This window comes from Littorina saxatilis, linkage group LG14 (assembly GCF_037325665.1).
Source record: "Littorina saxatilis isolate snail1 linkage group LG14, US_GU_Lsax_2.0, whole genome shotgun sequence".
Taxonomy (NCBI): domain Eukaryota; kingdom Metazoa; phylum Mollusca; class Gastropoda; order Littorinimorpha; family Littorinidae; genus Littorina; species Littorina saxatilis.
This window is the reverse complement of record NC_090258.1, coordinates 8,450,063-8,475,062: the sequence shown is the minus strand read 5'-3', so window position 1 is coordinate 8,475,062 and position 25,000 is coordinate 8,450,063. Positions and strand designations below refer to the sequence as shown.

Genomic DNA, 25,000 nt, shown 5'->3' with positions numbered 1-25,000 from the left:
ATGCCACCATTTTTGTCATGGCAAGCGTCTGTTGGGCCTTTTTAGTAGAAGGAGTTTATTTTCCTTGCATCGTCTGTCGTCTGCATGACGACTCGAGCGCTTTCGCTTTCATTGCGTTTTCTGCACTCGTTTTCTTGTTTTCATTTTGTTTGTTTGTTGACAAATGTTATAAAAAGTTATAGGGTCGGCCCCTAAAAATAGGGTAGGTCGGGTTACCGTAACCACACCTATTTTTTTGTTAGGCCTAACTAAATAAATCTACACCTGTCAAACAAACCATTCAGTGTTGATCCCAGGGCTGAAGTGCACGAAGCGAAACTGGGTGCCACCCAAATGGGTGATTAAATCTGATACGCAGCCGCGGGGTCAGATTGGTTGAAATTGAGATTTGTTGTAATTTTAACCAATCAGACTGCGTGGCTTGTCCCCACCCAGTTCGGTTGCATCCAGTTTCGCTTTATGCACATCAGCCCAGATCTCAGTCTTTGGCCATTGACACATCGTGTTTGATCTGACGCGCATTGGTCTGACGACTGGCTAATTAAGTTAGGCCCCCCAAAAATTAGTCTGTTTACGGTAACATAGGCAAACAAAATAGGGTCGATAGGTCGGGGTTTTGTTGTTGTTTGTTTTTCCCCAAAAAAACCATATTTTTAAGTTATTTTGCCAAAAAAAAAGTCTAGGGTCGCGTGAAAAAATAGGGTCGGTCAGGATACCGCAAACAGACTATTTTCTTTTTTTGGCCTAAGGCTAAGTTAACTGTCTGATGGTTATTACATGTAGGAGGTCTTAGGATCATCAATCGTCCTTCTTTGCTCAAATAAAAAAAAAGCATACTTGGACTTAGACATGTTTTTAATCAAGATCCAATGAACCTAGCGTCCTCTGACTGATACTTGGAACAACACTGAACATTCATTGTGTGGTCAAAACTGTGTAGCAAAAGAATAATGCCTCTAACTTGTCTAAGTGTTTGATCTTACACAGACAAATAAGGGCTGCAACTGTTCGTTTAACCCTTCATAAACGCTTATCTTAGAGCAGCAGTACTGAAGGAAAACAAAGGATCTCATGCCTCATTGCCTGTTCGTGTATGCTGAACACAATAGGTATAGACCTGTATAACTTGAACTTGAACTTGAACTTGCGATGTTTAAGGCCTTAGGCCTGTTCATCGATCCTGTCGAATGGTACTCCAATAACACTTTTTTGGTGGCATGCGCGGGCGGTTATTGGTAGCACGTTGGCGAGAATTTCTCTGGTCTGTCTGCCCAGAAATTGTCCAGCCTTCCTTTGGAACTGTTCACTGATGGTGCTGTCACAACTGTTTCTGGCAGACTGTTCCAGTGAGGAATCACCCTTTCTGCGAAGAAGCAGCTCCGAACGTTCAGCCTACAAAATGGTTTATACAACTTGAGGCTGTTTCCTCTAGTGTCTTTGGTTTCGGCCAGCTGGAAATTCGGGTTGCCTGTGTCGTATATCCCATGCATGTACTTGCAGAGGTCGATCATGTCACCTCGGAAACGCCTGTGTTCGAGACTGGGTAGTTTGAGTATGGCTAGTCGTTCTGGGCAAGTTTTCTCACTGAGAGCCGATATCAGTTTGGTAGCCCTTCTCTGCACGTCCTCTATTTCCTTGCACAGCAGTTTCTGCTGTGGTTGCCATACTGAATGTCCATATTCAAGGATTGGCCTGGCAAGACTCTTGTAGAGTTGTACAAACACCTCCCTATCCAGATGCTCAAACGATCTCCTGATGATGCCTATGGTTTTGTTTGCCTTCGCAGTTGCTTGTGCAACATGTCCCTTGAAACTCAGGCGATTGTCTACAAGTACACCAAGGTCTTTTTCCGTTTCGCTTTCTTCTAGAGTGATGCTAACCTCCTCACCACTTTCGGATCTCCCTTTCATGTGATAGCTGGTCTCTGTGTGTTGTTTGCCTAGCTTAAGGACACTACACTTCTTTGGGTGGAACTTGAGGAGCCAGTTGTCAGACCACTCTTGTAGATTGTCCAGATCTTCCTGCATGACAACAGGTCCTGAGGGCACGTCAGTACGTGTATATAGCTTGGTGTCGTCAGCAAACAGATTCACAGAGCTGGTGACTTGGCTAGGCAAGTCGTTTATACAGGGTGAAGAGCAGAGGGCCCAATACACTTCCCTGGGGGATTCCACTGGTGACTGGCGCTTTGTCTGAATGTGTACCGTTCACAACCACTTGCTGATGCCTGTCCGCTAGAAAGTTGCGTATCCAGTTAAGGACGTTACCATGAATTCCATGCGCTTCAACCTTTGCGATCAGTCTTGCATGTGGAACAGTGTCGAATGCCTTCATGAAGTCCATGTAAACTATGTCAACACTGCCTCCTTCATCTAGAATCTTTGTCCAATCATCCAATGCCTCAAGAAGATGGGTCACACATGACCTCCCTTGCACAAACCCATGCTGATTCTCACAGATGAGATTGTTTGACCTCAGGTGATCATTTACTGCCTCTCTGACAAGGGTTTCCATAGCTTTGCATAAGATGCATGTCAAGCTGACCGGACGATAGTTACTAGGCTCTGTTCGACTACCTTTCTTGAAAACCGGTGTCACATAAGCTTGTCGCCAGTCTTCTGGAATCTCACTGTTCTCCAACGACAGTCTGAATAGTCTTGCTACCGGATATGCTAAAGACTCAGCTGTTTTAGCCAAGACACATGGGTTGATACCATCCGGGCCTTGTGCCTTATCTGTCTTCAAACCAGAGAGCAGCTTCTTGACCTTTGCTACTGTGATCTCAAAGTTGTGGACTTCACTACCAAAGACATAGTGGGGGGGAGGTGGAATATTGTCTGTTGCTTCTTGGGTAAACACACTCTGAAAGAACTCATTCAGCACGTCCGCCTTTTTCTTGTCTGAAGAAGTTTTGTCGCCATTAGTTTTCTTAAGATCTGCCACTCCAGTCCGACATTTTGTTTTGGATTTCACGTAAGACCAGAACTTGCAGAAGGCTTTGGGGTTTTGCTTTGAGCTAGCCGCTATAGGGACACTCATTGAATGAGGTAGGCCTCGCGGCCTTTATACGTCCCATCATTAATTCAACAACGTATAGATACACTGGTCTGTATTGCATGCATAATTTGTAACTTGTGTGACAATGGTCACTCATCGTAGTTCGTACTGAATACAAACTTGATTTCATAAATTATATTTCTGTGTCCAGTTGGTTCTTGAATCTGGTTGTTTTGTTTACCAGTACCACGGTTTGAACATGAACATCAAATTTTAACTGTGGATCAAAGGTGACACCTAGGAAATAAATGTGAACAAAAAATATTACCTCAGTGCTTCTTAATGCGATGTATTACGACAGTGTGTCTGTTTGCACATAAATGTACTCTTTGTTTACTATGTGATCCACGTGCCCTCTGCGAAAGACTACGCTATGTTTTACTTCAACACTCACCAACGGATCTGAAGCCCATAAACAAAATCTTGCGTTCCTTAGCATGGGTTGCCATTGTGTAGAAAGATTAATCGTACAAATTTACGTCGTATCAACGGCCACAACCCAGCAGACAGACTTTAAATCTCCGATAAAAAATGTGTTGTTTTGATGTCTGATACACACAAAGGGGAGTAAGTCTTTGCAGAAGAAAATGTTCTATTTCCGGTAGTAACAAATCAAACAAATTATACTTATCTAAAGTATATAAATAAATTATAGAAACATTTATTTGCGAATTATAAGTATTATTAAACTTACTTCTGATTTGTGTTCATATAATTCATTAATTGTATTACTTTATGGATCCTGTAGCAAATACATTTCCACTAAGAGTTAGAGATTGCAAAAATGGCGCCCAACTTTCCGTTTGAAACAGCGCCAGTAAAAATGATCTCTTTCACACTTTTGTTTTGTGTCCTGATCTGTATGTGTACAGCAGCACATGAACATTGCTCTAGAGGTACGCCGAGCAGCTTGGAATGTGTTATCAATCCTCTTTTTGTGTGGTGTGCCTCCTTTGCTGGCTGAATTAATCACTGAGTCACTGGCAGTGAAACGGATATAATATGGCCAAGAATCTGTCAAGGAGTCCAAATGCAAAAATCCTATTCTGGATACTTTTATTACTTTGTATTTTGTTCTGTTTTTAAATGACTACAATATAAACAATACAGTTATGAAGTATTCCTCATGCAGATTCTATCCATACCAAAATTATGTCTGTCAGTCGTCTGGATGCTGAGAAAATGGACTTTGTTCAAGAAAAAAAAGCACCTTTTTGGGCACACAAGGTGTTACGCGAAACGCATGGTACATTGTGCTTTGAATAACCAAGTTACTGATAAGGGTATTATCTCAATCTAATTTTTAATAGGTCCAGAAATGGATGGAGAAACATAATGTTAGATTAATGAACGTTTGATCTGAACATAGGTTTTGGATTTTGAGCGTTCTTTTTTAGCTGGTCACTACGTTACATTTGGTGTAAATAATCATGAAAAAAGGGAAACTATCTTAAAAATATGTTTCTGGTCGAACTTACTTAAAAATCATTGCAGAGGAAGGTCATTAGGTAGGATGATTGTAATTTTTTTTAAATTGAGCGAAAAAGTTGTGGTTGTTGTAATTTAATTGTACTTCTAAGTTAAAAATATGCGTTTGGTGTAAATGAAATTGTATCTACTTGCCCAAACAAGTTTTGTCACAGTCTTTAAATAATGCCATAATACTCAAAAGTGTGTGTTTTCTTATACCTCAGACACCTGGTAGTTAAACTATGGTCACAGGATTCCTAGTGCTTGCACCTGTTGGCTTGTAGAGAGACTTAAGTGAGGCCTTCTGACAAGGGTGTAAATGTAACATACATACTGAGAATACTTGAAAATGACAATGAATTTGTTTTAGAGACAGAAGATAACTTATCAGTGCTTAAGAACAACCAGCAAGACCAAACCTTTGTTTCAACATGAAAACAAGCACACTGAATGACAAAATTTACCTCAGAAGTACCACTGTTGGGACATTTTGGTGTAAATGTAACATACATCACCTTGGTTTTTTTTACTAAGACCATATGCAGCACATAATAATGCTAAAAACAGCACATAACAGTCTGTTGAGGGTTTATGAGCTAAATAAAAGAGAAATTACCCTTCAAATGGACCTGCAGATCTTCGGAGCCTTCTGTATGTTACTTTACACCATCCTTTTGTGTAAAGATGTACACACAACCAAAAAGGCACAACCATTAATTTAACCCTTTATTTTGACTTGAGACAGGTAGCTTAGAACAAACAAGTTAGAAATACTGTTTAACTGATGTGAGCATAGCCCATTAAATGTAAATTCAGTACCTTGTACTTGCTGTTTGGTGTAAAGTAACGTACAGATCATGGGTAAAATTAACATTTGGTACTGTAGTGGAGTACCAACCTGACTATTCTATCGTGAAAAGGATTTGTTACGATTTCTTGTTTGTAACTCAAAAACCTGCGGACCAAAATAGTGTAAAAATATTTAAAGAGGGTGATTTAATAATAATTTCGACACCGCTGACCGTGCTTTTTTCAAATTACATAATAACCTGATGATTGAGGTTAAGGTTTGCAAAACAAATGACATGAACATTTACTGGAACCTTTTCTGCACTTCCATAGAGAATTTTTATTGTTTTAAAAACAGTGTAAATAGGTAAATGTTGAATTGCATCTTTGATTCTGGACTTTGGTGTAGAGTAACTAACGGATACATGATTTTGCTTATATTGAGACAGGAGAAACTTTTTTCAAGTGTTGCTTTAGTACAGATCAACTCTACATTCAGCCATCAAGCCATTGGATAGTGAAACAGTTGCCAAAAGCTGAACCTAAGGAAATGACAGCACCTTGAAATTATGTTATGGTGTAAATGTAACATTCAGTCATTTGTGCTTTATCTGCAAATATTTGATAAACCGAACACTTGACTGGAAGATAAAATGCTGCAATTGAAGGACAGGAATACCGAGATGTTTATTCATGTAAATTTAAGGAGGTTTAAACAAGTCTAAAAATTGTAACACTTTTTAGCTTAAATTTACATGAATAAACATCTCGGTATTCCTGTCCTTCAACTGCAGCATTTTATTTTCCAGTCAAGTGTTCGGTTTATCAAATATTTGCAGATAAAGCACATATGACGGCATGTATGTTACATTTACACCATAACATAATTTCATTATTATGTAATTTAAAAAAAGCACGGACAGCGGTGTAGAAATTATTATCAAATCACCCTCTTTAAATATTTTTACATTTACACCAAAATGTCCCAACAGTGGTCCTTCTGAGGTAAAGTTTGCTCATTTATTATTATTATTATTATTATTATTCAGTGTGCTTGTTTTCATGTTGAAACAAAGGTTTGGTCTTGCTGGTTGTTCTTAAGCACTGATAAGTTATCTTCTGTCTCTAAAACAAATTCATTGTCATTTTCAAGTATTCTCAGTATACATACATGTACGTTACATTTACACCCTTGTCAGATGGCCTCACTTTGTGACTTAAGTCTCTCTACAAGCCAACAGGTGCAAGCACTAGGAATCCTGTGACCATAGTTTAACTACCCGGTGTCTGAGGTATAAGAAAACACACACTTTTGTGTATTATGGCATTATTTAAAGACTGTGACAAAACTTGTTTGGGCAAGTAGATACAATTTCATTTACACCAAACGCATATTTTTAACTTAGAAGTACAATTAAATTACATCAAACACAACTTTTTCGCTCAATTTAAAAAAAATACAATCATCCTACCTAATGACTTTCCTCTGCAATGATTTTTAAGTAAGTTTGACCAGAAACATTTTTTTAAGATAGTTTCCCTTTTTCATGATTATTTACACCAAATGTAACGTACTGACCAGCTAAAAAAGAACGTTCAAAATCCAAAACCTATGTTCAGATCAAACTTTCATTAATCTAACATATGTTTCTCCATCCATTTCTGGACCTATTAAAAATTAGATTGAAATGATACCCTTATCAGTAACTTGGTTATTCAATGCACCATGCGTTTCGCGTAACGCCTTGTGTGCCCAAATAGGTGCTTTTTTTCTTGAACAAAGTCAATTTTCTCAGCATCCAGACGACTGACAGACATAAATTTGGTATGGATAGAATCTGCATGAGGAATACTTCATTTCATAACTGTATTGTTTATATTGTAGTCATTTAAAAACAGAATAAAACACAAAGTAATAAAAGTATCCAGAACAGGATTTTTGCATTTGGACACCTTGACAGATTCACGGACTGACCATATATATGAAAGAAACTGAAACTGAAAGTCATAATCAGATATTGGGTTAAACACTAACACTAACTGCTGAATGAGTTTTGTCATTTTTATATTTAGTCAAGTTTTGACTAAATGTTTTAACGTAGAGGGGGGAATCGAGACGAGGGTCGTGGTGTATGTGTGTGTGTGTGTGTCTGTGTGTGTATGTGTGTGTGTGTCTGTCTGTGTGTGTGTGTGTAGAGCGATTCAGACTAAACTACTGGACCGATCTTTATGAAATTTTACATGCGAGTTCCTGGGTATGATACCCCCAGACTTGTTTTCATTTCTTTGATAAATGTCTTTGATGACGTCATATCCGGCTTTTCGTGAATGTTGAGGCGGCACTGTCACGCCCTCATTTTTCAACCAAATTGGTTGAAATTTTGGTCAAGTAATCTTCGACGAAGCCCGGACTTCGGTATTGCATTTCAGCTTGGTGGCTTAAAAATTAATTAATGACTTTGGTCATTAAAAATCTGAAAATTGTAAAAAAAATTAAAAATTTATAAAACGATCCAAATTTACGTTCATCTTATTCTCCATCATTTTCTGATTCCAAAAACATATAAATATGTTATATTTGGATTAAAAACAAGCTCTGAAAATTAAATATATCAAAATTATTATCAAAATTAAATTGTCGAAATCAATTTAAAAACACTTCCATCTTATTCCTTGTCGGTTCCTGATTCCAAAAACATATAGATAAGATATGTTTGGATTAAAAACACGCTCAGAAAGTTAAAACAAAGAGAGGTACAGAAAAGCGTGCTATCCTTCTTAGCGCAACTACTACCCCGCTCTTCTTGTCAATTTCACTGCCTTTACCATGAGTGGTGGACTGACGATGCTACGAGTATACGGTCTTGCTGAAAAATAGCATTGCGTTCAGTTTCATTCTGTGAGTTCGACAGCTACTTGACTAAATGTTGTATTTTCGCCTTACGCGACTTGTTGTTAATTTTGAAGAGTGAGACGTGGCAGACTGGGAATGCTTGAGCACAGATGCAGTTCAAACTTCAAAGGTCAAATTATTGCGCATAAATTGAGAAAACATAGCTCTAGAACTTGTAGAACTTAGCAGTAGTTGTAGTAGTACTCAGTGGTTAGGGACTGGATTGGTATCCAAAAGCCTCACGGCTTTTTTTTTGCGTCCCATCTCATCATCAAATTTGTTGCAGGTCAATCGTATTAACATGCTCAAAGTCATTTTACTCAATATGAATTATCGTACAAATAAAGTGACTCGGTCATAAGTTTTTGTATACCCAGCAGATTTTTGAAAGTGTTCATTGTTTGTGCATTTTTAACAACATCAACATGATGGTGCAACTCTGTTAGAAAAGGAATGTTTCCGGATATTAGTTTTACTAAATTCAATAAAGATTTTGTCCGTATTTTTCCTCATTACATCAGTGGTAGACTTCTTGAAAAAAGACTCGACTTTGACATTATCAATACCCTGAAAGATTTTATAGGTCTGTATCAAGTCGCCTCTGAGTCTTCTCGATTTGAGGGTCGGGAGATTGAGTACCCGTAGTCTTTCAACATATGTCATGTTTTTCAAGGCCTTAACCAATTTTGTCGCTCTCCTTTGCACCCTTTCAAGAGCGGTTGATTGACGCTTTAGATACGGATGCCAGATAACGTTCTAAATGTGGTCTAACCAATGCTTTATACAATTTTGTAAATGTGTCTTTGTCAAGATAGCAAAATGTTCTCTTTATTATGCCCAAGCATTTTATTCGCTTTATTTATTAAGTTTTGGATATGTTTGTCAAAACTCAGGTGATTGTCAAATGTTACACCCAAATCTTTTTCCTCCTCGCACTTCATAACTTTTTTCATTTCATCATTCACCATCATTGAATAATCATGTCTCGGATTATTTTTTCCCTAGGACTTTACACTGACTTAGATACTTTAAAATACAAGTTCCATTTATCTGACCATTTCTGGAGATTATCAATGTCATTTTGTATTGTTTGGTATCGCTGGGGTACATCATACAATTTGGTATCATCTGCAAATACTTTGCAGGTACTTTGTACTATATCCGGTAGGTTATTCATAAAGATTGTAAACAAGACAGGCCCCAGAATGCTTCCCTGAGGGATGCCACTTAAAACCTCTGTACTATCAGAATGCACATTACCCACTCTGACTCTCTGTTTTCTGTTGGTTAGAAAATCTCTTGTCCATCGCACAACATTTCCAGTTATTCCATAATACTCAAGCTTGACAGAACTTGGAATTCTTTGTAGAAATAGCTGTAGAAGTAAAACATTTATTTATAACTCAGTAATACATGTATGTACTAGGACTCCCCTCACACACTAGACACTACATGCTATGTATAATCTTTTGAATGATCATGGAATTAGTTTTTCTGTGGAAGGTCATTCAGGATACACAATGGTGTTCCCAGATAAGACTTGGTAAGAGTGAAGCTAGTAAGACTAAGAGGACAATCTACAGAGTACAGGTCTGTTGGACCTGGATTTAATACTGTCCAAATGTCCTGGTTACACAAATATTTTTCAATCAACGACCTCCTGAATGTCAAAACTGTCGTAGGGTTGTCCAGACAAAGAAAAATAATGTGTCAAATAAAAAAAGTATGCATTGGTTATTTAAGCTTATTATTTTCCATTTTTCTTGTATTTTCAGGTACCTACCTTCACAACCACCAGGTGAAGATTAACGCCAGTGGTAGTGAAGATGCACAGTCAAAAAAACTGTGTATTTTCTGCCATGCTGGCCAAGAAAGAACATGGCTACGCCTCTGGATCAATCCAAGGGTAAGATCAGCGTAAGGCTGGAATGCATTGCACATTATAAGTACTAGATTATTCTACTTTAATCTTAACCAGCCTGAAGAACTCTCGGGGGATCCACAATCTTCCGAGGAAAATGACATTGACACTGACAGTGAGGAATATTCCATTCCAAGAAAAATGACACCTGACAGTGAGGTAATGTAGTCTTCAAGGAATATGACCGTTAGGAATTTTCTTCATACAAATAATAGAGGAGTAATCTTACGATATTCCAAGTCCGCTTTGACATGTGTCCATTTTTTTATTCTGGTGTTGTGGCTGCCAGTAGGCCATCAATGCTTTTAAAGCTACATGTACTAAGTTGTTTTCCTTGCTGGTGATATTCGCCGTCGTAGGCCTCCCTCCAGAGCGTTTCCCCTAGACCCAATGCCAGTTTTCAGATTTTTTTCTCTGCCAATGCCATTCTCCAGCCTGCTTGTGAACTTAAAAATTCACGTTTTTATTTTATGTTTGTCTGGAATTTAATATGTGTTCGGTGTAAACAAGATTGAGTTTTTTCATTGTCCTCGGGTATAGGAATGAGCGCTTTTGCTGCTAGCCCTGCTTACCTCCCCTGGCGCGAGCGCTAGAGGACACGGGTGAAAAATCGCTTCTTTGCGATGTGTAAATCGGTACTTTTCTATTTTATTCTGCAGCTTAGGTAACTGTGCATAGTCTTAATTGTTTTTTAAATTTGTGGTGTCGAGGTATGTCCGAATCATATGCTACCCATCTTTTACACATGGCGCAGTTACCTAAGCTGCAGAAATTAAATAGAAAAGTACCGATTTACACATCGCAAAGAAGCGATTTTTCACCCGTGTCCTCTAGCGCTCGCGCCAGGGAGGTAAGACGCTTCTCTCCCTTGGGCCAAGGGAGGTGACCAATGCTAGCAGCAAAACCGCTCATTGAAATGAAATGATTTGTTTATATATATGTATATATGTATCATGTGAGTGCTTACGTGTGTGTGTGTGTTTAGGCCTAAAAAAAAAATAGGTGTGGTTACGGTAACCCGACCTACCCTATTTTTAGGGGCCGATCCTATAACTTTTTATTACATTTGTCCAAAAAACAAAAAAAAACCAGTGCAAAAACCGAAATGAAAGCGAAAGCGCCCGAGTCGCACACTTATTTCCCTGTCAAGTAGGTTTAATTTGTACACATTAGAAAAAAAAGTTAAAAAAAAAAAAAGTGATTGCCTACCTACCTACCCTATTTTTTTGGGCTATGTTACCGTAACCACACCTATTATTTTTTTTGGCCTTATGATTCTCAGAGTAAAGAGTAAGAGTGAACATGTACGTACGTGTACATCACTACATGTGAGTGCCTCTCAGTCTCAATTTCGGCATGCTCTTTCAGTTTGATCATGATGTTTAAAGTTTCAACTTTAATTTTAAAACCTTTTCATTTTTGTCAACAGATAAGCATAGAAGGCACCACCAACAAGATGGCCCCTGAGGATTTAACAATCTACTATGGGCGTAACGTTTCAGACATCAAGCAACAGTCGTCGAGCAGTGTCCTGTTCTCCTACAACTCCCTGCTCCTGCTAAAAGAGGAACATTCCTTCGCTCCCTTCAATCTCAGCTGCATCGGGCTGTCGTCTTCCAAGCCCTATTATGTGTTTTTCCGTGTGAAAAGTATGTAAATAGGTTTTTCTGAGGATGAATACAATTCATGCTGTGCGTGTGTGGTACTGGTTAACGGTTAAGCCACTGGTACTTGACTTTTTAGACTTTGTAAATGACGAAGGAAGAGTTGTGAATGTGTTTGCATTAGAATTTGTGTGTCTCACTTTTTTTTAATTTTTTTTTTAAACCTCCTCCCTATTATTATTAAAACATTATTTTTTCAGATTTTTTTCCAAACTTCTGTAAATTGACTTAACTTACCCCCATTTTAAAAATAGTTGTTTCCACTTATTAAAAGACCAGCTTTTACATTTTTGAGGTCTTCTTCTTCTTCAGCGTTCCAAAATTGTCTGGTTAAGTGTGAGCTCGTTTGCCTATTTGGGTTCCCCACACTATGCTCTGAGAGCATAGTCAGCTCACTCCGCTTTCGTTGAGTAGGCATGCTGGGTGTTTTCGTGTTTCCATAACCCACCGAACTCTGACATGGATTACAGGATCTTTTCCGTGCGCACTTGGTCTTGTGCTTGCGTGTACACACGAAGGCGGTTAAGTCACTAGCAGGTCTGCACATAAGTTGACCTGGGAGATCGGAAAAATCTCCACTCTTAACCCACCAGGCGGCAGCGATCGGGATTCGAACCCACGACCTCCCGATTAGGAGGCCGACGTCTTACCACTACGCCACTGCGCCCGTCTTTTGAGGTCTGAAAAGGGGGTTCCGTTTTATGTTAGGGCATTGGTCTTTTTCTTCTCTTGGATTGAATAGCATAGATTACGCCTGCATCTAACATGATGTATTGCACCCAAACTCTGAAATTCATTAACAATAATTATCCGTTATTCAATATTTTTCGTATGCGATGCTTGTTGCATTAGTGAGTCCCTCCAGTTGAAGAATGGATCTCTTTTGTTAAACCAGAGTGAGTCAGTGTTTTTGCATACATGTATACATGTCTGTTTTCTGTCAGTTAAAGGACCATAACAGGCTCTTTTTAAGGTCAGATAAAGCAGTTGGGGTTGATTTAATGATATAGGTAAGCATCTAAAGATGCAAAAACCGAACAGTAAATCACAGGTTTTGTGTTGCATCAGTCTAATTTTACACAAAATGCATGCTCAAAAAGCGGCCAAATTTGTCTGCTACGCGAGACTTCAAAATCCCCGCGGCGGCAAGCCGTTGGCTGTGACGTCACATGCAGGCGTCGGAAGCGAAAGTAACGACGCTCGGTCTGCGTCTTTGCTGCAGCCATGGATGCGCGCGTACTCCCGATATTATGCCGAGAGAGTGTGCTGCTGCCGTATGTTCGGAGTTGCAAATAAAGGACTTGAGTTTTCATTTGTTTCCATCCGACTCAAGGCTCAAGCAGGAATGGGCTGTGAAAATAAATCGGCTGGACCCAAAAACAACAACAACAACAACAACAACAACAACAACAACAACAACAACAACACTATTGTTGAGAAACCAGCGAAACTACATCAACAATAACAATAACAACTACAACAGCATTGTTGAGAAACCAGCGAAACTGTATCAACAATAACAAAAACAACAACAACCACAACACAGTACAACATTGGCCGGGCAACAACTACAACGACGACAACAACACTGAAACCAACTCAAAAACAAAGAACAACTACAATGTCAACAACACCACCAACAACAGCTTTAAACTGATAAACAGTAGGTGGAACACGATTGATTTGACACGTAACAATCTTGTTTTTCCTCGTAAACTCCGTGCCTCAAACCTGACTATGAGGATGCAACTCTACATTAATCCCCGATTATCAACCCAGATAGATGGGACACTTCCGTCTCAACTCAGATGCCGCAGTAAGAACGATCTCTACAGGGGCGGATTAGGGGGGTGGTTACAGGGGTTCCGAAACCCCTCCCCCCCTCGGCTGTAAAAAAATAAAAAATAACAAAAATAAAAATGTTGTGAATGTTGTTCTTACTGTCTGTAAAGTCGGGGGAAGTGTTAATTGTTTAATCAGTATCATTTTTGTACAGTTTTAACTGCCACTCCTATGCGACATGTCTTTCTTCTAACCATACTATTTGATGTCGGGAGCAGATATCAGTGAAGATAAATTGCCATTATTTAATACTAACTTTAAAAGAAATAATGAGTGGCTGCTGATACCAGTTGATCATGTTTAAAATCAAGGATAAGCCACAAATTGTTTATAAGATAGCTACAATTCTTCAGCTTTAGGGGGGCTTTGCTCCCCAGACCCCCCAACAGTACCCCACCTCTACCGACCGCTCGACCCCAGGTTGTAACCCCCCCACCCCCTCGGGCTTAACTGCTCCACCCCTGCTCTAGCAACAGACGCTGATACGATACAGCTCTCTGCTCGTCGGCTCCCAAGCCACTCCCCCAGCCTGTATGTCTACACACTGACACCAATTAAACCTCCAACTGAGCTGTTAACCCGTGATTTGTAAAAATGTAAACAAATATTTTACAAATTACGTCGAACCTAAATTTGCGATTTGTAAAAATGTTTAAAAAAAATAAAAAAATAAAAATTCTTTTCTCTATTCAGCCTATTGTCCCATCGCTGGGAAATTCGGATCGCTTCCTCCCAGTGGAAAGCTAGCAGCATCAGAGTCACACTACCCCAAAGTCAAGGGATCCATTAGATTTGTTTTTCTTTCTTTTTTACATTTAGTCAAGTTTTGACTAAATGTTTTAAAATAGATGGGGAATCGAGACGAGGGTCATGGTGTGTGTTTGTGTGTATGTGTGTGTGTGTGTGTGTGTGTGTGTGTGTGTGTGTGTGTGTGTGTGTAGAGCGATTCAGAGTAAACTACTGGACCGTTCTTTATGAAATTTTACATGAGAGTTCCTGGGTATATCCCCAGACGTTTTTTTCATTTTTTCGATAAATAAATGTCTTTGATGACGTCATATCCGGCTTTTTGTAAAAGTTGAGGCGGCACTGTCACACCCTCATTTTTCTATCAAATTGATTGAACTTTTTGTAAAGCAATCTTCGACGAAGGCCGGACTTCGGTATTGCATTTCAGCTTGGTGGCTTAAAAATTAATTAATGACTTTGGTCATTAAAAATCTGAAAATTGTAATAAATTTTTTATTTATATAAAACGATCCAAAATTACGTTTATCTTATTCTACATCATTTCCTGATTCCAAAAACATATAAATATGTTATATTTGGATTAAAAACAATCTCTGAAAATTAAAAATATATATAAAAATTATGATCAAAATTAAATTTCCGAAATCGATTTAAAAACAATTTCATCTTATTCCTTGTCGATTCCTGATTCCCAAAACATATAGATATGATATGTTTGGATTAAAAACACGCTCAGAAAGTTAAAACGAAGAGAGGCACAGAAAAGCGTGCTAATGCAGCACAGCAAAACCAGTACCGCGCTAAACAGGCTCGTCAGTTTCACTCCGTTTTGCACAAGCGGCGGACTACGGTCATTGTGAAAAAATGCAGTGCGTTCAGTTTTATTCTGTGAGTTCCACAGCTTGACTAAATGTTGTAATTTCGCCTTACGCGACTTGTTCATTTCTTTATTGTCCTATATCGCTGGCGAATTCGGATCGCTTCCTCCCAGTGAAAAGCTAGCTTGTGGTCCAAGTTGTGGTATGTGTCCAAGATGCGGTAATGTGTCCAAGATGTGGTAATGTGTCCAAGTTGTGGTATGTGTCCAAGTTGTGGTATGTGCGCTAAACAGGCTCGTCAGTTTCACTCCGTTTTGCACAAGCGGCGGACTACGGTCATTGTGAAAAAATGCAGTGCATTCAGTTTTATTCTGTGAGTTCCACAGCTTGACTAAATGTAGTAATTTCGCCTTACGCGACTTGTTCATTTCTTTATTGTCCTATATCGCTGGTGAATTCGGATCGCTTCCTCCCAGTGAAAAGCTAGCTTGTGGTCCAAGTTGTGGTATGTGTCCAAGATGCGGTAATGTGTCCAAGATGTGGTAATGTGTCCAAGTTGTGGTATGTGTCCAAGTTGTGGTATGTGTCCAAGATGTGGTAATGTGTCCAAGATGTGGTATGTGTCCAAGTTGTGGTATGTGTCCAAGATGTGGTATGTGTCCAAGTTGTGGTATGTGTCCAAGATGTGGTATGTGTCCAAGACATGGTAATATGTCCAAGTTGTGGTATGTGTCCAAGTTGTGGAATGTGATGGGACAATAAAGAAATGAAAAAAAAATCTAATAGATTCATTGACTTTGGGGTAGCGTGACTGTTGTTGCTAGCTTTCCACTGGGAGGAAGCGACCTGAATTTCCCAGCGATATCACAATAAAGAAAAGAAAAAAAAATCCCATAGATCCCTTGACTTTGGGGTAGCGTGACTCTGTTGCTGCTAGCTTTCCACTGGGAGGTGACCCGAATTTCCCAGCAACGGGACAATCTAGTAATGAAAAAAAAAAAAATATATATAAACATAAACAGTCGTGCTACCCCAAAAGTCAAGGAATTTTGTTTTTGTGCCTTGACTTTGGAGATGACAAGAAGATATCGGGAGCATTAACGTGATTTGTAAAAAAAAATACTAATCACGGGGCGCGCAGACCCTTGATTTTAACCCCCAGGCTCAAAACTGTAAGGTTCAGCAGCTAAAGTCACTGCTTGTGACGTCATCGGAATTTTACACAGAATTCACCACTTCCGTACTCTCGCGGACGTTCGCGATACAATGGCCGCCAGATTGGAACGCGAAAACGCTTCGCTTCAGCCACGAAATTCGTCGGATTATGGCCCAAAACGATTCTGAAATAAACTAAACCCTGTGAGGGAAGGTGAGAAAACAATTTCCTACGGCATGCATATGCCTGGTTAACCTAAGTCACGCCAAAACGCAAATGAATGCGTTTTTGACACCAAAAAAAGCCTGTTGGGGTCCTTTAAGATATGGAACTGTTTGGATAGTTTTTTGACTCACATGCGAAGCAAAAGTGAGTCTATGTACTCACCCGAGTCGTCCGTCCGTCCGTCCGTCCGGACGTCCGTCCGGAAAACTTTAACGTTGGATATTTCTTGGACACTATTCAGTCTATCAGTACCAAATTTGGCAAGATGGTGTATGATGACAAGGCCCCAAAAAACATAAATAGCATCTTGACCTTGCTTCGAGGTCAAGGTCGCAGGGGCCATAAATGTTGTTTAAAATACAGCTATTTTTCACATTTTTCCCATTTTCTCTGAAGTTTTTGAGATTCAATACCTCACCTATATATGATATATAGGGCAAAGTAAGCCCCATCTTTTGATACCAGTTTGGTTTACCTTGCTTCAAGGTCAAGGTCACAGGAGCTCTTCAAAGTTGGATTGTATACATATTTTGAAGTGACCTTGACCCTGAACTATGGAAGATAACTGTTTCAAACTTAAAAATTATGTGGGGCACATGTTATGCTTTCATCATGAGACACATTTGGTCACATATGATCAAGGTCAAGGTCACTTTGACCCTTATGAAATGTGACCAAAATAAGGTAGTGAACCACTAAAAGTGACCATATCTCATGGTAGAAAGAGCCAATAAGCACCATTGTACTTCCTATGTCTTGAATTAACAGCTTTGTGTTGCATGACCTTGGATGACCTTGGGTCAAGGTCATATGTATTTTGGTAGGAAAAATGTGTAAAGCAGTTCTTAGTGTATGATGTCATTGCTAGGTTTAGCTGAAGGTCAAGGTCATGTAAAGGTCAAGCATGTGAGTCGTATGGGCTTTGCCCTTCTTGTGCCTTGTTTTCTCAATTTCATTTATTTATTCTGTGTTGATTTGTTTTTTCAGACCCAGAGTTGTGGTACCTGGCATACATAGCGATTGGAGTTACTGTTTTCTTCTTTGCGCCAACTTGGAGCAGGTGATCTTCCTATTGCATGGTTTTCATATTTTGGGAAAGAAATTTCAGACTTTTGAGGGGCTGTTTCTACTTCTAGTATTTTGATTATGTATGTCATCTTTTGATGGAAAAATCTTAACATTGAGGTTGTCTCAGATGATTATGAAGCTTGAGCTTTGAAACTTTGCACACTTCTAGGGTTTGATAATCTCCGGGGCTTGACACCAGTTTGGTTGACTCGTCACAGGGGTTTTACGTTCAATTCATAAAAACTTTACGTTGACGTTATCTTTGATGTTTTTGAAGCTAGACCTTCAAAACTTTGTACACTTTTAGAACGAAATCGGAGTCAGTTATTCACTGCGATTGTGGTTTTACCTGGTCGACCGCATGTTTTGTGTTTGTACGCAAAAAGCAGGCCACAACTTTTCCACAGCGCTTGAAAATCCTGACAGAGTTATTTCTGGAAAACGTCTATTGGATTATAATGATTCTTGATGGATAGAGAGTGTTTGTTTCTCTGGTTGCGTTTATTCTCATCAGTATATACAGGCCTGAAAGTGGCGAGTAATTTACTCGCCATGGCAAGTAGAAACATGCAACTGGCGAGTAGAAATGTTCATCTACTAGCCAAATCCGAGTAAAGTTGCTGAAACAATTTGTTGGTTTGGTTTGTAAAGTTTGCTCTCTGGCTAGTACATTTTCAGAATCACTAGCCAAAGGCGAAAACACCATTCGTTGGACTTTCAGGGCTGATATTATCAAATTTTGAATACTAAGGATGAACAGCGAACGGCAAGAAAAAGAAGAATACTAAGGATTATGAAAAAAAAGGTCCATTGTGTTTGTAATGATGTCAGTTGTCTTCATACAATGTACTTTGTTTTTGTTTCAGGAATGTGGCGTTCCACTACAGTACTGGTGTCACGGTTGGCGTCCTGGCCTCTGTTATCGTTGTCATGTTCATTCTGACACGCCTCATGCCTCAGGTGAGCTTGAATCAAGACACACGATGGACGCAATAGCATAGTGGATAAGACGCCTCAGGTTAGCTTGCACGAGACACGACGGACGCATTGCCCTAGTGGATAAGACGCCTCAGGTTAGCTTGCACGAGACAAGACGGACGCATTGCCCTAGTGGATAAGACGCCTCAGGTTAGCTTGCACGAGACAAGACGGACGCATTGCCCTAGTGGATAAGACGCCTCAGGTTAGCTTGCACGAGACAAGACGGACGCATTGCCCTTGTGGATAAGACGCCTCAGGTTAGCTTGCACGAGACAAGACGGACGCAATAGCATAGTGGATAAGACGCCTCAGGTTAGCTTGCACGAGACAAGACGGACGCAATAGCATAGTGGATAAGACGCCTCAGGTTAGCTTGCACGAGACAAGACGGACGCAATAGCATAGTGGATAAGACGCCTCAGGTTAGCTTGCACGAGACAAGACGGACACATTGCCCTAGTGGATAAGACGCCTCAGGTTAGCTTGCACGAGACAAGACGGACGCAATAGCATAGTGGATAAGACGCCTCAGGTTAGCTTGCACGAGACAAGACGGACGCAATAGCATAGTGGATAAGACGCCTCAGGTTAGCTTGCACGAGACAAGACGGACGCAATAGCATAGTGGATAAGACGCCTCAGGTTAGCTTGCACGAGACAAGACGGACACATTGCCCTTGTGGATAAGACGCCTCAGGTTAGCTTGCACGAGACAAGACGGACACATTGCCCTAGTGGATAAGACGCCGGCCTCCCATGCGGAGGGTTAAGTGTTCGAATCTTGGCCGGGCCTGGTAGGTTAAGGGCGGAGACTTTCCCAGGTCAACTAATGTGCGTAACGGCTTGTGTGTCATCCCCCTTTGTGTGTACACACAAGCACAACACCAAGTTCACAGGGAAAATATCCTGTAATTCATGTCAGAGTTTGGTGGGTTACAGAAACACAAAATTAACAAGCCTGTATCCTCCAAAATCTGCGTATGGCTGCCTTAATGGCAGGCTAAAAATAGTAATTTGTGTATACAAAAGAAACCACACAGTACGAGTGTTTGTGGGAGTTTTAGCCCATGATCCCAGGTAATAAAGAAGCATCATGACACAAGAAGGCAGCAGCGAAGACTTTCAATGCCCGGTATTTTAAGCACTCTCTGTCTCAAGATTAATGTTTTTTGTGAGATTATACTTTATAAAGGCATGGGAACGGTCCTCAGATCCGCTAATTTCAGAGGTTTAGAAATGAAATTTCAGGGGGGCAGGGCAGTTTGTGGATCGATGTCTTATTTTGTCACTGCGTGTGTGTGTGCAGCGTCTGAAGACGGTCAGCTATGTGGTGATGGCGGTCAGCAGTTCAGCTTCTCTCTTCATGTTCCAACTGGTCAAGACCTACCTGCAGGAGATTGTGCAGGACCACTGGCAGGTAAGGCCTTATACAGTGCATGGCTGTTCCTGGCATGCATTTTAGTGTGAGTTAGAAATAGTCCAGGCAGAGGCTACCAACAGCTGCAGCCAAAGCTTCAACACAATGGTTTGTGGAAAGTCACATCGCTGATATAAAACCAGCTCTTACAACTCTTCTTCCCACATAAAGTTCGAATCAGAAGCTTCCCGGGTACATACCGTACTTTTCGGACTATAAGGAGCAACTTTTTTCTCACAATTGACCCCTGTGGCTTATTTAACGGAAGCGCCTTATGTGTGGCTGAAATAGAATTCCAGGTGAGTACCAGTCAAACAACTTGTGATAATGCAATTGCATGTTTCTGCTACTATACTACCCTGGCCAAGTTTCTTCTCAGACATCAAAGAGACCGCCCCATAGGTTAAACTCGGTCACTGACCCCAGGAAAGAAGGTCAGTGTCTGTAAACTGGTGCAGACTGTGTTTCCTCTCAGACATAAAAGAAGACCACAGTCTCATAGATAATCCTCGGTCATTGACCCCGGGGAAGAAGGTCAGTGTCTGTAAACTGGGACAGGCAGCTATCACAAAGCACCTGCCTTTGATCTCCAGAGCAAAAATATTTCCACTCTGTATTTCTTCCTTTGATGTGCGGCTTATAGACCGGAAGCGCCTAATGTGATGTTTTTTCTCAATTTTACCTCAAAAGTGGGGGTTGCGCCCTCACAGTTCAGTCAAAAATTGAACACCACATTCCACAATCACAAAGACCATAACCCGGTCTTCACACTACAAAATCACAAAGACCATAACCCAGTCTTCACACTACGAAATCACAAAGACCATAACCCGGTCTTCACACTACAAAATCACAAAGACCATAACCCGGTCTTCACACTACAAAATCACAAAGACCATAACCCGGTCTTCACACTACAAAATCACAAAGACCATAACCCGGTCTTCACACTACAAAATCACAAAGACCATAACCTGGTCTTCACACTACAAAATCACAAAGACCACAACCCGGTCTTCACACTACAAAATCACAAAGACCATAACCCGGTTTTCACACTACAAAATCACAAAGACCATAACCCGGTCTTCACACTGCAAAATCACAAGGGAGACAGCAACAGCCCCACACTATCTAGGATGAGCACGCGCATCCTGTTAACAACTAACCAATCCAGACGCAGCATGATGCATCCACGCACATGTACTAGTCAACAACACAGCAACAGACAATACGGGTCAATGGGTCAAGGGAGATAATTGAGACAGAGACTGAAAGATAAGAAAATGACAGTGAAATCTCCACCCGGCTACATAATAGTACATAAGGCGATACTGGTCTATAGGGCGCAGGGGTTCAAGTTAAGGAAAAAAAGTTGGGCCTTGTAGTCCGGAAAGTACGGTAATATATGTAGTAACAAGAATGAATACCCGCTTCGCCGGGTAGCCGGCTTCGCCGGGAAGAAGTACTTTGAGCCGTACGCCGGCTTCGCCGGGTCCGAACAATGGACCCGCCAAGCTCGCCAAGCTTAGGTCCCTCCCAGATTCGTGGAATGGGAACAGCACGAAAATGATTCAGTGGCCATAATGCCATTCCTGACCATATCGAGTCCCATCCTTGTCGACGAATGTAACCGTGTTCATCACCTTTGGAGGCGAACTCCACTCAAACAGGACTGAGCAAGTTAGAGCTTCTGAAAGGAAGGCCAGTACATAAAATTACACAAAAGCCGCCAGACCACATCACAAACAGAACTGAAAAATGCACAGGTGTTGCTCACATAGAGAGACACACACACACACACACACACACAAAAACACAGAGAAGCCGTATCTATAGAGAGATAGATGACAGTGTATTTTTCGCGCGGCTATAAATTGATTCGACCTTTGCACTTTGACAGTGAGGATAATTTACGGGTCCAATTTACGTTCTGGACACTGCGTTGACCTTCTAAAAATAGTAACAGTAACAGAACGCCGGGAATATCCGAAGACGCTCCTTGTCACACAAAAGTGCACCAAACGAAGGAAGGGAGGTAAACGCTGAAAACTTGGAGAAGATGAGAAGATAAGGAAGAGTTACTTATAATGGTGAAATGAACACAAAAACTAAAATCATTTCAGCGCTGCGCGCTGAGAGCACGTGTTGAAATATCTCATCGATGATATTGTGTCCGGGGTGTAGCTGAATACGGTGTCCAAATTTGAAAAAGATCCACCGAGAACTTTGGCTTTGGTGTGTCGGTATGGGGGCCCTGGTAGCTGAGGTGGAACCAAAATCGGTTCCGCGCTGCGCGCTGAGAGCACGTGTTGAAATATCGACCAGGTTGTGTCGTGTCCCGGGTCTACCTGAATATGCCCACCAAATTTGAAGCAGATCCATCGAGAACTTTGGCCGTGCATCGCGCACAGACAGATACACAGACAGATACACAGACACACAGACACACAGACACTAGTCGTATATATATATAGATATTATTTGTCTGACCACTTCAAAGATCGCTAGGTTGTCGTACTAGTGAATGTTTTGATTCGACTATGATAGAACGTTCCAACGATCAAGCTTTCTTTTTTTCAATCTTGATGTTGGAGTGTTGACAGTCTATCTGTTTCAAATTTCTTTCTGACACTGTCATCATTGCTTTTCAGTTTGCTTTGGGCTACGTGGTGGTTTCAGCTCTGCTGAGCTTTGCGCTGATTTACCGTTTCGGTCCCCTGACGGACGGTCGCACCCTCAACCTGGTGTGCTGGGTGATGCAGGCGTTTGGACTGATCCTCATCTACCAGGGCACCCAGATACCCGAAGCATCTGCCGCCATCATTATCCTGGTCCTGACTGTCTACTTCTGTCCCAAAGCCATGCCTCACTGGCTGAAAAGGCTGAGGTGAGATACAGGGGAACCGTTTAAGACTCCCTCCTTTTTGAGTCACTTGAGAAAAAGTGACTCTATGTAATCGGTCAGTGTTAGTCTGTCCGGCCGGCCGGCCGTCCGGCCGTCCGTCCGTAGACACCACCTTAACGTTGGACTTTTCTCGGAAACTATCAAAGCGATCGGGCTCATATTTTGTTTAGTCGTGACCTCCAATGACCTCTACACTTTAACGATGGTTTCGTTGACCTTTGACCTTTTTCAAGGTCACAGGTCAGCGTCAAAGGAAAAATTAGACATTTTATATCTTTTCTCGGAAACTATCAAAGCGATCGGGCTCATATTTTGTTTAGTCGTGACCTCCAATGACCTCTACACTTTAACGATGGTTTCGTTGACCTTTGACCTTTTTCAAGGTCACAGGTCAGCGTCAAAGGAAAAATTAGACATTTTATATCTTTGACAAAGTTCATCGGATGTGATTGAAACTTTGTAGGATTATTCTTTACATCAAAGTATTTACATCTGTAGCCTTTTACGAACGTTATCAGAAAAACAAGGGAGATAACTAGCCTTTTCTGTTCGGCAACACACAACTTAACGTTGGGCTTTTCTCGGAAACTATAAAAGTGACCGGGCTCAAATTTTATGTGAACGTGACTCATTGTGTTGTGAATAGCAATTTCTTCCTGTCCATCTGATGCCTCATATAATATTCAGAACTGCGAAAGTGACTCGATCGAGCGTTTGCTCTTCTTGTTAATACCTTGAGTTTTCAGATTGTCTGCATTGGCATCGTACATATGATTGCAGTTTTTCCATGGAATGGCAGTAACTAAATCATGGATGTACAGCGGAACCCCCCTTTTGAGACCCCCAATTTAAGACTCCCTCCTTTTGAAGACCTGATTTTCTTGATGTTTGGAGGTCTTCTTCTTCTGCGTTCGTGGGCTGAAACTCCCACGTACACTCGTGGTTTTTGCACGAGTGGAATTTTACGTGTATGACCGTTTTTTACCCCGCCATTTAGGCAGCCATACGCCGTTTTCGGAGGAAGCATGCTGGGTATTTTCGTGTTTCTATAACCCACCGAACTCTGACATGGATTGCAGGATCTTTTTCGTGCGCACTTGGTCTTGTGTTTGCGTGTACACACGGGGGTGTTCGGACACCGAGGAGAGTGTGCACACAAAGTTGACTCTGAGAAATAAATCTCTCGCCGAACGTGGGGACGAACTCACGCTGACAGCGGCCAACTGGATACAAATCCAGCGCGCTACCGACTGAGCTACATCCCCGCCTTGTTTGGAGGTCTTAAAATAATAATAATAATAATAATAATAATAAATGAGCATTTATATAGCGCAACATCATAACTTTACAATTATGCTCTTTGCGCTTGACACATTTAAAATTAAAACACAGTTATACAAGCATTTACATCTACATTCATAGTCAACAACGCTTAATTAAAAGCATACACCATCACACATACATTACAAAACATTCTTCCACTAACTAAGTAATAAAAACATGAATAAAATAGTTAGTAAAAAACAAGGAAATACCAGCTGAATACCCTTAATCAAACAGAACATGTTATCAACAATGCTGAAAACAGTCCTAGATGTTTATATACATTATCACTAAAACAACAAATACACTACATGTAGCCTACTGATGGACTGAGAAAACAAAATCAGGGGTTGTATTTCTTGAAGAGGTGCGTTTTAAGTGCTCGTTTGAATGCTTGGGGTGACTGAGAGTGGCCGCTGTGAAAGGGGAGAGAATTCCATTGTGTGGGTGCGCAGAAAGTAAAAGTGCGTTGTCCGTATGTTTTGGTTTTGGTGTGTGGAATGGTAAGGATGCGACAGTCAGAAGAGGCACGGAGTTGTCTTGCTGGAGAATAGACGATGAGGAGTTCAGAGAAGTAAGCAGGAGACGAGCCAGAAAAGAAGTTAAAGCAGAGGGTGGACAGTTTGTAGTCAATGCGGGCTTGAATAGGTAACCAGTGCAGTGTGTGAAGAAGTGGTGTTGCGTGATCTCGTTTTCGTGCTTTGAGAATGAGGTGTGC

The 25,000-nt window shown here is 40.8% G+C and overlaps 2 protein-coding genes across 3 annotated transcripts in view; one reads left to right on the top strand and one right to left on the bottom strand.

The window, feature by feature from the left end:
• LOC138947049 (GTP-binding protein Rheb-like) overlaps window positions 1-3,619 on the bottom strand; it is a 21,076-nt gene extending 17,457 nt beyond the window's left edge. For both annotated transcript variants that reach the window (XM_070318472.1, XM_070318473.1), the window contains exon 1: window positions 3,452-3,619. In XM_070318472.1, coding sequence (XP_070174573.1) covers window positions 3,452-3,506 — 55 coding nt within the window. In that variant the 5' untranslated portion in view covers window positions 3,507-3,619. The remainder of the gene's footprint in view (window positions 1-3,451) is intronic.
• Window positions 3,620-8,634: 5,015 nt separating this feature from the next.
• Window positions 8,635-25,000, top strand: part of LOC138946823 (nuclear envelope integral membrane protein 1-like) — a 24,795-nt gene continuing 8,429 nt past the window's right edge. The window contains exons 1-7 of the mRNA XM_070318226.1: window positions 8,635-8,650; window positions 9,985-10,115; window positions 11,560-11,779; window positions 17,573-17,645; window positions 18,520-18,613; window positions 19,941-20,051; window positions 22,706-22,941. Of these exons, the coding sequence (XP_070174327.1) occupies window positions 8,635-8,650; window positions 9,985-10,115; window positions 11,560-11,779; window positions 17,573-17,645; window positions 18,520-18,613; window positions 19,941-20,051; window positions 22,706-22,941 (881 nt within the window). The remainder of the gene's footprint in view (window positions 8,651-9,984; window positions 10,116-11,559; window positions 11,780-17,572; window positions 17,646-18,519; window positions 18,614-19,940; window positions 20,052-22,705; window positions 22,942-25,000) is intronic.